This window comes from Daktulosphaira vitifoliae, unplaced genomic scaffold (genome assembly GCF_025091365.1).
Source record: "Daktulosphaira vitifoliae isolate Bord-2020 unplaced genomic scaffold, ASM2509136v1 Scaffold_3, whole genome shotgun sequence".
NCBI classification, from domain to species: domain Eukaryota; kingdom Metazoa; phylum Arthropoda; class Insecta; order Hemiptera; family Phylloxeridae; genus Daktulosphaira; species Daktulosphaira vitifoliae.
The window spans coordinates 22,166,093-22,179,905 of record NW_026099574.1 but is presented as its reverse complement, the minus strand read 5'-3'; the positions used below and the strand labels follow the sequence as shown (position 1 = coordinate 22,179,905).

The 13,813-nt window shown below is 24.2% G+C and overlaps 3 protein-coding genes across 5 annotated transcripts in view; 2 read left to right on the top strand and 1 right to left on the bottom strand.

Annotated features, from left to right (window-relative positions):
* Nucleotides 1-5,669, top strand: part of LOC126901779 (polycomb group protein Pc) — a 7,625-nt gene extending 1,956 nt beyond the window's left edge. Inside the window, exons 2-6 of the mRNA XM_050678525.1 lie at nt 1,584-1,627; nt 1,716-1,781; nt 2,170-2,224; nt 2,306-2,471; nt 3,128-5,669. Coding sequence (XP_050534482.1) covers nt 1,584-1,627; nt 1,716-1,781; nt 2,170-2,224; nt 2,306-2,471; nt 3,128-3,960 — 1,164 coding nt within the window. The 3' untranslated portion in view covers nt 3,961-5,669. The remainder of the gene's footprint in view (nt 1-1,583; nt 1,628-1,715; nt 1,782-2,169; nt 2,225-2,305; nt 2,472-3,127) is intronic.
* Nucleotides 5,670-6,075: 406 nt separating this feature from the next.
* LOC126901775 (glutamyl-tRNA(Gln) amidotransferase subunit A, mitochondrial) lies at nt 6,076-9,709 on the top strand. The gene is made up of 7 exons (XM_050678519.1): nt 6,076-6,522; nt 6,580-6,772; nt 6,831-6,959; nt 7,020-7,401; nt 8,189-8,409; nt 8,658-8,863; nt 9,496-9,709. Exons 1-7 carry the CDS (start codon nt 6,354-6,356, stop codon nt 9,654-9,656), a joined length of 1,461 nt encoding a protein of 486 aa, XP_050534476.1. The 5' UTR covers nt 6,076-6,353; the 3' UTR covers nt 9,657-9,709.
* Nucleotides 9,627-13,660, bottom strand: LOC126901780 (coatomer subunit zeta-1). 3 transcript variants are annotated; one of them, XM_050678527.1, is made up of 6 exons: nt 13,478-13,660; nt 13,300-13,420; nt 11,174-11,419; nt 9,994-10,127; nt 9,845-9,935; nt 9,627-9,770 (listed from the first exon to the last, which is right to left on the bottom strand). In XM_050678527.1, the coding sequence occupies exons 3-6, from the start codon at nt 11,390-11,392 to the stop codon at nt 9,723-9,725; spliced, it is 492 nt and encodes a 163-aa protein (XP_050534484.1). In that variant the 5' UTR covers nt 11,393-11,419; nt 13,300-13,420; nt 13,478-13,660; the 3' UTR covers nt 9,627-9,722. The 3 variants fall into 3 exon arrangements, with proteins under 3 accessions (XP_050534484.1, XP_050534485.1, XP_050534483.1); XM_050678528.1 differs by having other exon boundaries at nt 13,300-13,400; XM_050678526.1 differs by lacking the exon at nt 13,300-13,420 and having other exon boundaries at nt 13,478-13,658.
* Between the last annotated feature and the right edge of the window lie 153 nt (nt 13,661-13,813).

Below are 13,813 nucleotides of genomic sequence, written 5' to 3'. Positions count from 1 at the left end.
AAAAAAAAAAAAAAAAAAAAAAACACATCATAGTAAAACCAATACCTTCTCAGCTTCGCATCGAAGCTAAAACGTGATACTAACCTTTTAACTGTGCATTTCAAATGATGTACTAAATTTTAATTTACATATATTAGTATATTTATTTTTGCAATAGATAATTATATCTTTATTCATTAGATTTTAATTAAATATCCTCGTGAGATTTAATTTCTAATTGTTTTTCTTCATTAGTTATAACATAATATTAATTTTAAGAAAAAATATAAGCTTCTATTTTAACTTTTGACTGAAGCTCTAAAAACAAATTTACAGTTTGATAAATTACATAATGAAATAATATAAAAAATTTGAATAAGTTAATATATTTAACCTTCGTGTGTATTTTCTCCCTTGTTACCATATTTATAGTTTTAGGGTATTAAATAAGGAGGGACTAAATGTAAGTTTTCCTCATTCTAATTATATGTTTATATAATAACACATAATCATTCAAAAAATTTTTTTAGGACTAAGATCTTTCTGCCCTGCCTTATACACTTACTCAGTTTTTTTATACTCTATTGTCTTATTTTAGCTTCGGTGCGAAGCTGAGAAGTTATTAATTATACTATGATCTTTTTTTTTTTTTTTTTAATTATTTTACTTTTTTGTATCTGTTACCACTTTTTCTCATTTCTCACCGAACCGATTTCTTTCATCTATACGTCAAAAGATCACAAATTTTATCTAGTCGAAGACATTATCCTTGCAAAAATTAAAAAAATTTCCCTTGTTCTCCTAAATGGGAGAAATCTTCAAAAAAATTAGAAATTTAAAAATCACTAATTTTTGCAATTTTTTTTTTTAGTTGCTTGATGGCTTTACCTATCATTTGATATATATTTTTTTATAAATCTAACCCTTTACCTGCCCACAGAAAGGATTCAAAATGACAACTTTTTCACAAAAAATTAACTGTTGAAAATCTGACACTTAATATATCTTAAATCAAACCTAATGTAATGTACTTTATTATGGAAAAAAAAAAATTTGGACTTGATTATGGGGTAAAAAATTTTGGACTTTATTTTGTTTTCATGGTAAAAATGAACATCAAAGTTAATTAAAAAAATACGATTTTTGTAAAAAAATTTGTTTTTATATTTTTAACTATATAATGCTATAACTTTTTGAAAAATATATGGATCAATACAATTTTTTTATAATAAATACTATTTATATACCTCTTTCATTCAATATACTTTTTTTTTAAATAAAACCCTTTCCATTTAAATATTTATATATTTATTTATTTATTCATATATTACACTTATAAATCAGAAAACTTGTAATCAGGTTATAAATAAAGAAATAGGAGATCATGTAGCTTTTGGACTAATCCACCATTTTTTTAAAATTAAACACTATCAACAGATTTGCATCGAAGCGTTTTTTATGATAGTGATTTTAATCACTGTCAGATATCATTATACTTGACCCAACTATACCATGTCCCCACTGTGCTGGGTTTTTATTATTAAGTTGATGAAAAATGATCGATTAATCATAATGTAGTAATAAGAAATTTTTTTTTATTTTAGGGACGGGTTGAATATCATGTCAAATGGAAAGGTTGGGGTCCTAAGTATGTAAAAATTCGTAGTACTAATTTTTTTAATTAATCATTCATATATATTTGTAATTGTACAATTATTAAATATTTTTATTTTTAGGCATAATACCTGGGAACCTGAAGAAAATATTATTGATACAAGACTTATTGATATTTTTGAGCAAAGGTATAAATAATATAATTATAACATTTTTTATTGAATAAGATAGGGTTCAAAGTACCTTGGTCCAACTAATTAAAGTCTTATAAGACTGAAATCTTATTAATTTAGCCTTTAAAATTTACAAAAAAGTTGATTTCTTTTTTATCTTTTGGCAGGGGCATCTTTTATGAATTAAAAAAAAATACATATATATTAATAATTTAATGTGGAAATATTAGTTTTTTAAATTAAGAATAACACTAAAATTTATTTACAAAATTTATATTAAAATGAGTGAACCATGGTAGATTTGGATTTTTATGAACTTAACATAAATATTTATTAACTGTAATTGTCATAGAACATAATTAATGAATAAATAAGTAATTAAAAATGAAAAAAAATTTTCCAGCCAAACTCGTACAGAAACCAACCATAAACGTGGTCCTAAAAGAAAAGTACAAAATGTAAAGTATTTATATTATACAAGATAATTTTTTTATGCTATGTCTTCTTAAAAACATTGACTAATTTATTTGTTACTTTAGTCACATATAGAAACACCAACTGCTGATCCAATAAGAAGTGATTATGAAGATGAAATAGCTGATGGTGATTATACAAGCCAAGATGAGTCTGAAATTTCAACAGAGCCAAATAATAGTGCTCCTTTACTACCAAGGCATGATGATGAAACTGAGGAAGAAAAACCAAGTACATTATTATTTTATAACTTTTAGAAGTCAAATTTTTACTAAAATTAATTTTAATATCAAATTTAAAATTTATATTTATTTATCTTATATTTAGAATTAGTATAAAATCAATGAAGTTCAGATCATTTATAGTTTAGATCAGTAAATATTGAAATTTGAAATTGATTAATGCAAAAATGCATTTTACTACCTCTCACAAATTTCTAATTCGTTTTTTCTTTTTAAATACAAATGTATTATGTTTTTCTGTGAAAACTATTAAAAAATTACAAACATTAGTTCTATGATAAAATTACCATCATAAATCATGCGTAGATCCAGAATTGTTTTTTTGACAATTTTAAAAATGTTTCAAATTTATGTAATTAGCATAAAAATCTAATAAAATGACACCAATTTCAAAATAGCTATATAATTATAGCATACATTTAAATTTCTTGCCTTTGTATGCACTAAATTTATTATCTAGTATTAAATTAAAAAGCTTTAAAATAATATAATTTCAAAAGATTTCTGAAACACGGTAAAAATTTAAGTAAAATTAAATTCATAATATGTACAAATTCTCTGTTCAACCCAAACATATAAATATTAAATATATGCACTAGTTCTTGCCCATTTTTAAAAATACATGTATTATTTAATTTCTTTTAGATGATGAAGACTCACTAACAGAAATGCCCAAGTTAAATGCAGCTATTAAAGTTGATGTAAAAGTGGAAAAAGTAATTGATGATAAAAAAATTCAAAGTGAAGAAGTAAATGTAGTTCAAGAAGAAGAAAATTCAACTAACAAATCTACATCCAACATATCTATCCCTAAACCATCTAAGTCACCTTCTCCTTTATCTAAACCACATAAAGTTAAACGTAAAGCTGAAGTATTGTCTAAAGAATCAGGAAAAGTTGGTGTAACCATAACGACCAGCCCTCCTATATCTGAATCTAAAGTGCCTAAATTACAATCATCAAGTATTCAAAATTCTAATAACACTATAGTGTCACAAAGTACTCAAGATAGTGGAAGAACACCTAAAAGAAAATCTTCTGACCATGTATCTCCAGTTGTTTTACCCAGTCAGAAATCTACAGGTCCAGAAAATCAACACTTAACAATCACTGCAATACTCCAGAGTACTTCAACTAGTGTTAAATCAAGAGATACTCTAGCTGCAGCTGCGCCTATTAGCTCTAGAACATCTGATGAACCAGCTAGGCCTCAAGAAGATGCAGCAACTGCTGTAACCCAAGGGGCTAGTGGTCAACACCAAGTTCTAGATACAGCATCCATTGCTGAAACACCTACTCATCGAATTCAGTATAAAACAATATTAGCTAATCCCGGGCCTGAATATTGGCTTGCACGTAATCCAGTAGTTGATAATGTATTTATAACTGATGTTACTGTTAATTTAAATACTGTTACAATAAGGGAGTGCAAAACTGAAAAAGGGTTTTTTAAGTCTAATGTTGAAGCTAGGCTTTAATTTAATTTATGTTAAATTTATATAATAAAATCATTTAAATAGTTTTATATAAGCAATATATTTTTTATGCTTGAAAAAATATTAGTATATATATATAGGGTGATATGAGGTATTATATAGTTATAATTTATTATGTTGACGTAATTGTAACTTAGTCAAATATTACATAAATGTATACCTTGAAGTATAGTACAGAATCATGTTTAAAATACTTTTTACTGATAATATTCAATTTAAAACTAAAATTTAATTATGTTAGAAATGTATCTAAATTTCAAATTATTAAAAAAGGAAATCCACATATAAAAAAATCACTCTATATAAAATTAAGGATGTTTAAATAAATATTTTATAGCTATATTATATGGTGGATGTTAATATTTTAAATCAAAACTTAAATACTTTTAGCATTTTTAACAGCATCTAAACTTTATTTAACCAATAAAAATTTCCGTAACTTATTACAGACCTTTATCATTGAATTCCATATTAATTTAGGTTTTCTATAAAACAATATTTTTTTACTACAAATTCAATGTTTAAATTAAAAGCTCTCTTGATATAAACTTAAGATGAATTGCTGTATCTAAATCAAATAATATACTTTTCATACAAAAGTAGATGGTCAAATGATCTCTATTCTCGCTTTAATTCTTTATTAAATAATAGTCTATAAGACATGCAAAATATGTTCATAAAATTATATCATTATTTTTATGTACAGTAAAAAGTTAGCTGGGTGATATTGGTCATTGAAAAACAACAATGTATGAATAACAAAAAAGAGATTATTAAACAATTATTATCATCATTTTTATTATTATAAATAATATCATCATATTTATTGATTGTTAAAGAAAACTTAGATAGCTTTTGTGACTATGCCATAAATATGAACAACTATGAGTATGCATGTACATTTTCTATTATTTATTTTATGTTATAAATATTTCTAATAATTAAGTGTAAGTGTTATTTGTTATTTAGACTATGTTTCTCTTCAATCCTTTTGTCTTTATTCTTATTAATTTATTATTTAAATCTAATGTATTATATTATTATTATTTATTTTATTATTACTATTATTGCACTTAAATAAACTTAATTACTAAGCACACATAAAGAAACTGATGTAATTCCCAATGTCTTAGCTTTAAAATTCTGTTTTTTTTTTTATCAGTTATATTATAATCGGTATTTTTTTAATTTATATAATATTAAATGTAATTAATATTTTTAGAATATTGAGCTTAACATTAAGTATTATATTTTATAATATAACTGTTAAGTTTTAATGACAATTTCTGAAACTCCAAAAAATTAGTTACTAGGTGGAAAAAATTTAAATGTTAACAATTTTTTTTTACTAAATTTCAGTTTATTGGTGAAGATCAAATTTAATAATTCCTTATTAAAGTTTTTAATTGTGTAATAATACTATCTAATATACCTGTATTTCTAGTCATGGCCGGACTTTTTCTGTTCAAAATCAACAACTATATTTTTCTTAATTTTAAAAATTATTTTTACTTTTATTATGTAACATTTTGTTATTGTTTATTATGAACTTTGATAAGAAATAAGTATTGAATAAAAAAATACTTCATTAATTATGATTATTGTATTACAATTTAATTAATATTCAATTGTTTAGCAGTTGAAAATAAGGTGATGCAATAATACATTGTAGAAATTTACTAGTTATATGTGCCTTTGAAATAAATGACATAAATATTGAAGTAACAAATTATGTTTATTATTTTGCTTACAAGAAAATAATTTGCAATGTTAAATTCTAGTTTTTGTGTAGTGTATTAAAAATAAGCAATATACAATATTAAGCACTTCAGCTTAATTAATCACAACAGAAGATAAAGCTCTAAAAAGATTAACTTGTAATAAAATGTTTTATTACCTCTTTTATATTTTTAAGTTAAATAATAATAACGATTAGCAAACAAACCACAAATTTAGATGATCCAACTATTAAACCTTATAAATATTAAAGTTGAATAACATACAAAATGTCACTTACCAACTCATAAAATAAAAATGAGAGTCGGTTGCATTCTACTTAATCATTATATTTTATACCCAAAAGTCATAGGTAGTAAGATTAAATAAACCCAATTGGGTTCCGGGCATAGTTACATTGAAATTTGTTGATTGTTATTATAATTAAATTTATTAAAGTGATAGAATTTCGGAATGTTTATATTAGAATCATTCTTATCAAACATAAGAGATTCCGGATTAAATATTTTAGATTTTTACGTATATCAAAGTCAGAATAAAATTTATGCAGATTTAGTGTTTAGAATGATTAAGCAACGATCTTATTTTTTAATTTTAAATCTTACATTTTTAAAGCCTTGATTATTAACTTTTTTATTATGATACCTTTATTAAAGAAAAGGTTACAGGAACAAAGTTTGTCTGTTATTGAGCATTATTCTAAAACTTTAAAAGTTATTGATAGCAAATCAGAATATAATGCATTTATTCATGTCAATAAACGAGGAATCAATGATGCAATACAATGTCAAGAAAAGATAAATATGGGTTGTAAATTTTTTATTTTATCTGAATATTAGTATGATATTGTTTTTTAATTTCTAGATAAGCCAAGACTTTTAGAAGGTATTCCTATTGCAATTAAGGATAACTTTTGTACAAAAAATATAACTACAACATGTGCATCAATGTTTTTAAAAAATTTTGTTCCGACATACAATGCAGCAATTGTTGAAACTCTAAAAAATGCTGGTGCTATAATTCTCGGAAAAACTAATATGGACGAATTTGGAATGGGGTTAGCTAATTTTTTATTTTTATTTTTTTGGAAGGTATAACACCAATAAATTTAATAGTTCTGGAACTGTAGATTCAGCATTTGGACCATCAAAAAATATTTGGCATTCTAAACCTGATAAATGGCACATTGCTGGTGGCAGTTCTGGTGGAAGTTGTGTTGCAGTTGCTTCAGGAATATGTGAAGTGTAATTTTTATTGTATAAAAACTATAAAGATATGCAATTATTATATTTAATATATTTTAGTGCATTAGGTTCTGATACTGGTGGTTCAATTAGAAATCCAGCTTCTTACTGCGGAGTAGTTGGCTATAAACCTACTTATGGTTTGTTATCTCGTCATGGCCTTATACCTCTAGTTAACTCCATGGATTGTCCTGGAATCATAGCTAAAACTGTTGAAGATGTATTTATAATACTAAGTATTATTGTAAATTCAAAAGTGTTTGATTCAACATGTTTAGATGTTTGTTTGGATACTAAAAAATTTTATAAGAAATTTTCAATAGAAAAATGTCTTATTGGTATTCCAGAAGAGTATAATTGTAATAGTCTATCAGATGAAGTTAAAAATGCTTGGAATTATGTAGCTAATATTATTAATGATTCTAATGCTAGTGTTAAAAAGGTAATATTTTTCTAGACCTTGTATCTCAAATTTTGAATAAATTACAGAAAAAAATAAAATTTAATGTAACTTGTTTCTAAAATAGTACTTATTTTATATAAGATGCTCATTATAATACTATCCCAGTGTCTATGGATGTTGTCAGAGTTTTTTTTTAAGAGAATATACATCCTTTTTTTTTATCCCCTTCAATATATATTTTTACCATACTATGGTAAATTAATAAAAATTAATATAATGTACTAATTTTCATAACAGTAATTTCTATTCTCCATACACCTCCGTAAAAAATGTTCATGTAGGTGTTTCATGCATTTATATAAATAATAATAAGTTTTCAATAAAATTATATAGATTGTTTTTATTATTTCAAATTAATAATGCTTATTTAAATGTTATATTTATATAGGCATATAGAATGATTGACATTTCTGTTCTTCAAATGAAGAAAATATATTTATTAGACATTCAAAATCTAAATTTAATTATATGAAGAATAACTTTCTATTATTTAAAATACTGTATTAATATATTTATTTATCTAGCAAAGCTTTACATGTAGAGTTCTAATTAACAAATGTTTATTTTTTATTATAATACAATTTTAAATATAATGTTTGAACTTAATTGTAAATATATAGAAAAATTATGATACACATTTTTATTAATATGTTTTACTAATTTTTTTTATATTTATATTGTAAAGTTTTTGTGTTGAGAAAAAATAACTTTTCTCACTAAAAATGTTTGTCATTTTTAATTATCATACATTTTTATCAACTTTCAGGTTTCTATGCCATACACCAATGCTTCAATTGCTACTTATTCAGTTTTAAATGCATGTGAAGTTGCAAGTAATATGTCACGATATACAGGAATTATTTATGGTTACCGATCATCAAAAAAATATGAAAATCTTCAGTCTTTGATATCTGAGAATCGCCTTGAAAGTTTAGGGGAAGTAGTAAGATCAAGAATTTTAAGTGGAAATTATTTTCTTTTAAAAAAGTAATTTTAATAAAATTATTTTTTTTACCTATTTAGAGTTATGTTTATATTAATTACAAATAAATTGATGTCTACAATCAGTGGGTTTCAGTGAATCAGAATTTTTTTGATAAGGGTTTTTAGTTAAAATTGAATAATTATTATTCACTTTATTTTAATTTTGCAGTGGTCAATTGTAATTTAGAACTTTTAATTTAGTTAAAAAAGTAATTTTATCTTCAATAATATGATTCATATATATTTTTTAGGAATTATGAAAAGTATTATTCTCAAGCATTAAAAGTTCGAAGATTAATATCTAATGATTTTAATAATCTGTGGCGATCAGACTTTGATTTTTTGATTACACCTACTACTTTAACTACAGCTCCATTACTATCAGATTTTAAATCTTTAGACAATAGAACACAGTGTGCTACTCAAGATTATTGCACCCAACCAGCAAATATGTGTGGTGAGTATTTAATATTCATTTTAGATAGATAATTTCACGTTTTGTTTATTGTACTATTTTTAACATAATGAATAAACTCTCCACTAAAATAAGTTACTCCTTATTTCAATAACAAATTTCTGTTTTAAGTTTATATATTGTATTTTCTTCATTCTCAGTTCTTAGACTAACATAATTCACTATATATTATTTTCTCTATAAAATGAAATATTTTAAATCATAGACATATAATTAAATAGACTTTAAATGATAGAAGTTTAACATTTAATGATGTCAACATATGTTGTGTTCAGCAAAGTTTTTTTATAAAAGAAAGAGTAACGCTTTTCTCATTATATGTATTACATAAAAAATAAATAATACAAATAAATTTTTATGATTAAATGTAGAATTTTTGGATTAAAACCTCAGATTTATTAACTTTGCATATTTATACTCATTTCTGATCTATTAATTTATATACTTACAATTAAAATAGTATTATTGTGAATATGCCACTCATTATTTATTAGTGACAGAATTGTATGTAGATGATTTATATGAAATTTTAAACTGTTCTAAAAAATGTATATTTATATCTAACATATTTTGAGTAATTTAATAATTAAAGAATTTATTTTGATTTTATCAAGGATGTCCAGCTATAACTATACCAGTGAAGTTATCAAGTGACCAATTACCAATTGGTATTCAAATTATGGCACCAAACTTCGATGATATAAAACTTTTACAATTTGCTAGTTGGTTAGAAACAAGATTACAGTTTTCTCAATATTATTCTTGTATTTTATAGAATTAGCAATAAGTGAAATAATTTATTATACAATAAAATAATTATAAATTTAATTCCCAATAACTTTTATTTTAACAAAGACCATTTTAATTGTTCTTTTGCTGATTGAAAAACCTAAAATAATAATTAGTTTAAATAATAAATAATTGCCAAAAATATACATCGGTAAAATAATATTTTTTACTAACTTGAGCAACTGTTTGCTCCCCTATTGGAATGTCATCAGCTCTTAATGCAACTCTTTGAACAACAGCACCAGAATCGGCTTCCAAAATAATCCTTAAAAAAAATTTATCATTATTATTATTTTTTTAATTAAATTAAGAAAAAATATTACCCATTATCACATATTTCATCTAAAGCCAGCATTACAACATCTAAATTATCAAGAACTACACGTTTTTCTACATTTTTCCTGAGAATCTGACTTATGGAATCATACATACATTGGAGGACACTCATTAAAAGTAACTGATGAGTTTAAGAAAAGATATAAATTTTTAAAAACAAAGCAACATTTTATTATTAATTTAAATAAAAATTAATGTACAAAAGCTTATATATTCTAACAAATACAATAAAACTTAATTGATTCAATGTTTAGCCTAAATTATTTTTTTATTGATTATTTTATGATTATTATTTTAGGGATTTTAGATTATTATTTTTGTTAATAAATATTAAATTACAAATAGTTAATAAAAATTGAAGCAATGATATGGAAAAAGTTAATTATGTACTACTCTTTCTATATCAACAAAAATTCATTTTTCATTTTTCCATGGAAAATTTAGTAAATATATAAAAACCATTTAACTTCTCTATACTTAAAAAATTATATCGAAAACAAAGTGTGGACAAATGTTTTTTTTTTCTCCTTTAGAATTTAGTTTTTGTGGCTTTTTTCATCTCAGTTGTTGGAAAAGCTTTTCTTATTTATCGGTCTTGAAAGAAGAAATTTGAAGTAGATGTGTAATCAAAGAAATTATCTTAATTTTTTGATGAATTTATTTACAATGGTAATTAATGTCTAACTACTAGGGTAAATTTTAATTAAGCATAATAGATACTGGGTGGTGGTAAGAATAATCAATAGATTATTAAATGTATTTTTGTATTTAATTATATGGAATAAAATAAAAGAAATTAATATTAATGAAATAAATATTTAATATAAACTAATTCAATTCTATAGTGATGTTCAATATTAAATAAGTAAGTTTGTTTATCAATTATTTTAATATTTTATACATTTGAGTGTAATTATTAATATGTTAATATGAGGAATTATTAATATGTTAAAATAAAACTATATTTAAGAATATTGGTTATTACTTATCACATTTGGAACTCTATGATTACTAAAAATAGTTTAAATTAAATTAACACAATAAAAAAATTATTTGATACAAGCTTTAAAGCTTTCCATTATAACTAATTTTTCAATAGTTTTTTTGTTGGTTAGTTCCTGTAATTTATACTAAGTAAAATAAATTGAAGACAAAATATGAACACACCTCATTTTCATGACAACTTCCCATTACATAGAAAAATAAATCTACATTGCTCTTATATAAACATGTTATACCATCCAACATAATAATTTCTGCATTTGCTCTGTGTGTTCTATTAAATAAATTTTTCTCAAATTCTTTTTGTTCTTTCATAGTAGGAAAAATATTGTTATCATAATACTTAGCTAAAATACGGTTTCCATCATTATCTAAAATAGCCATTCCTTTAATTGTATAAAGAGTTGGTTCCTAAAAAAAAACTTATCTTATTCAGAATTTTAATTTTTTTTTGTTACATAATACATATTATAAATGGAATGAGCATATAATAGGGAGTATAGTATATGTCTTCCTCTACCTCTTCTCCCTTCAACAATTTCCATAACTCTTCTTACAGTTTCAGATTCCTCTCTCCTCATAACATAATCAAACCATCTAAGTCTATTTTCTCACGTGTTATCCACGACTGACGGTGTATACCTTTACTTACTCTTATATATTCGTTCCTTGTCCTATCTTCTTCAGTCACTCCACTTGTCCATCTAAGCATTTTCATTTCTGCTACACTAATTTACTGCTCTATTCTCTTGCCAACCGCTCAATACTTTGAACTATACATTATAGCTGATCTTACTATGTATAGACACAATTTGAACAAAATGTTAGGTGCTCTAACTTAATTTCTCCCCTTATAAAAATATTTCTGTATAAATTTACATGTAATTTGCATGCAACTTTTTTTTTTTTTAATGTGGGATTGCAACAGAATTAGGAGGGCTATATCCCTCTATACCCCTAGATTACGCCTACACAGCTTTATCATAGACACTATTCAAACATTTAGATTACTATTTTCTTACTATGTATAGTTTGCTGGGAGTGTATCATCAAAGTAATTAATTTTATTTTTATTGTGGAGAAACTTGGGTCGTCTTTATGCATAGGCAAGTAAAATAACTCCTCAGGGCGAAATTTTCAATTTTCCAGTCATTTCATTCAAAATATATGAAAAACAAAAAAAATTGATCAAAAATATGAAAAGTGGCTTTACCTAAAATTAAAATTTATATTACAGTTTGGTGATTTTCCAGCATTATAACCATCTCCTACATATCTTTACATCAATAAAATAAGAACAAACAATTGATTATATACTAATTTTTTTATTTTATTTAATTACCGTTTTATATATTTTAGTTTTAAAGGTTATAACATTTTACTGTTTTAAATATTGGTCAGTAATCAATAACTTTTTTACGTATTTTATAAAAATATAAAATTTTACGATATGTGAAAACTAATTTAAGTTCACAGACTGAACTGTTAGCACATTTCTTTCTTAAAATAATAAACGGAGTTAGGGAAAAATATTGATAGCCTTACAATAATATTCCTCCACCTAAAAATATTTTGATAATATGTATAAAATTGTCTGTATTTTTGGAGGAATTCAGCTTGATGAAAAACAAAAAAAATTTATCAATTGAGTACAACCTTGTACTCTATATATTTTGTCTTACTCTTATTTATTCTTAATCCCTTTTTTCAAAAGCTGATCTCTACATTCCTTCTTTCGATTAATTTTTAATTAACTCTCATCAACAATCTCGTTTGCAATGGTCTTTGCTCAACTATCAAATCTATTCCACAAAATTCCTCATTTTTGCTGTCTTAAAAACTCTTTTTCTCCTTATAATTTCTACTGATGGATTCTGCCCTGTATTCATTTTGATTTTGCATACTCTCTTCCCATTACGCCACAACTTCATTACGATCATTCTATGATGTGTTGTATTGATCTTACCTGAGTATATTATTTTATAACCCTTACCTATTTTCCTTGCCTTCTCTCCCTTCCACTTAGCTTCCTGCACACAACAAACATTACCTTTTCTCCTCTTCAATACTTCTACTAATTCTCTATAGTTAATGTTCCAACTTTCCATGCATCTATTCTTACTTTGTATCTATCTTTCTCATTTATACACAAGTCCTGTCTAAAATTTTAATGATGTCTCTTCGCCATTAGGTAGGCCTTTACACATAACTAGTAAAACAGCTACTGCACAAGGTGTCCAGCTTGTATCAAACACTTTATTCTTTATTCTTTATACTTCATTTCCTCTTACCTGTTATCCCCGCACACATTCGAGATGGATCAATCTACCTAATTTCTACTCAAGTATCTTCTCATTAGTCATTAATAGGGCCGTAGTAGTATTCTTATCAGCTTCCATATAGAAAACGTTTCTAATATAAGTTAATTATTAAATATATATTAAATAAAAAATCAAATATTTTACAAACCAGTAACGCACAATCCATGACTTATATTAAATTACTCAAATTTAGACAAATATTGAAACAATTAGAATTGATGGCTAATAAGATTTTTTTAATGTATAATAATATTGTATTAGATTACCAAACTATCATTATTCTTCGAAAAATTCATATAAATTTAAAATATAAAATAAAAAATTATCTATTCTTATCAACAGTTATAGTTGATAAGTTATCTACTAACTGTATCCGTGGCGTATTATTACCATCTATAACCTACAACCTCACTTATTACGTTGTTATTTACCTAATGAAAAATATTTTATAAAAAGATAGACAAGGAGTAACCGAATAGTTTTG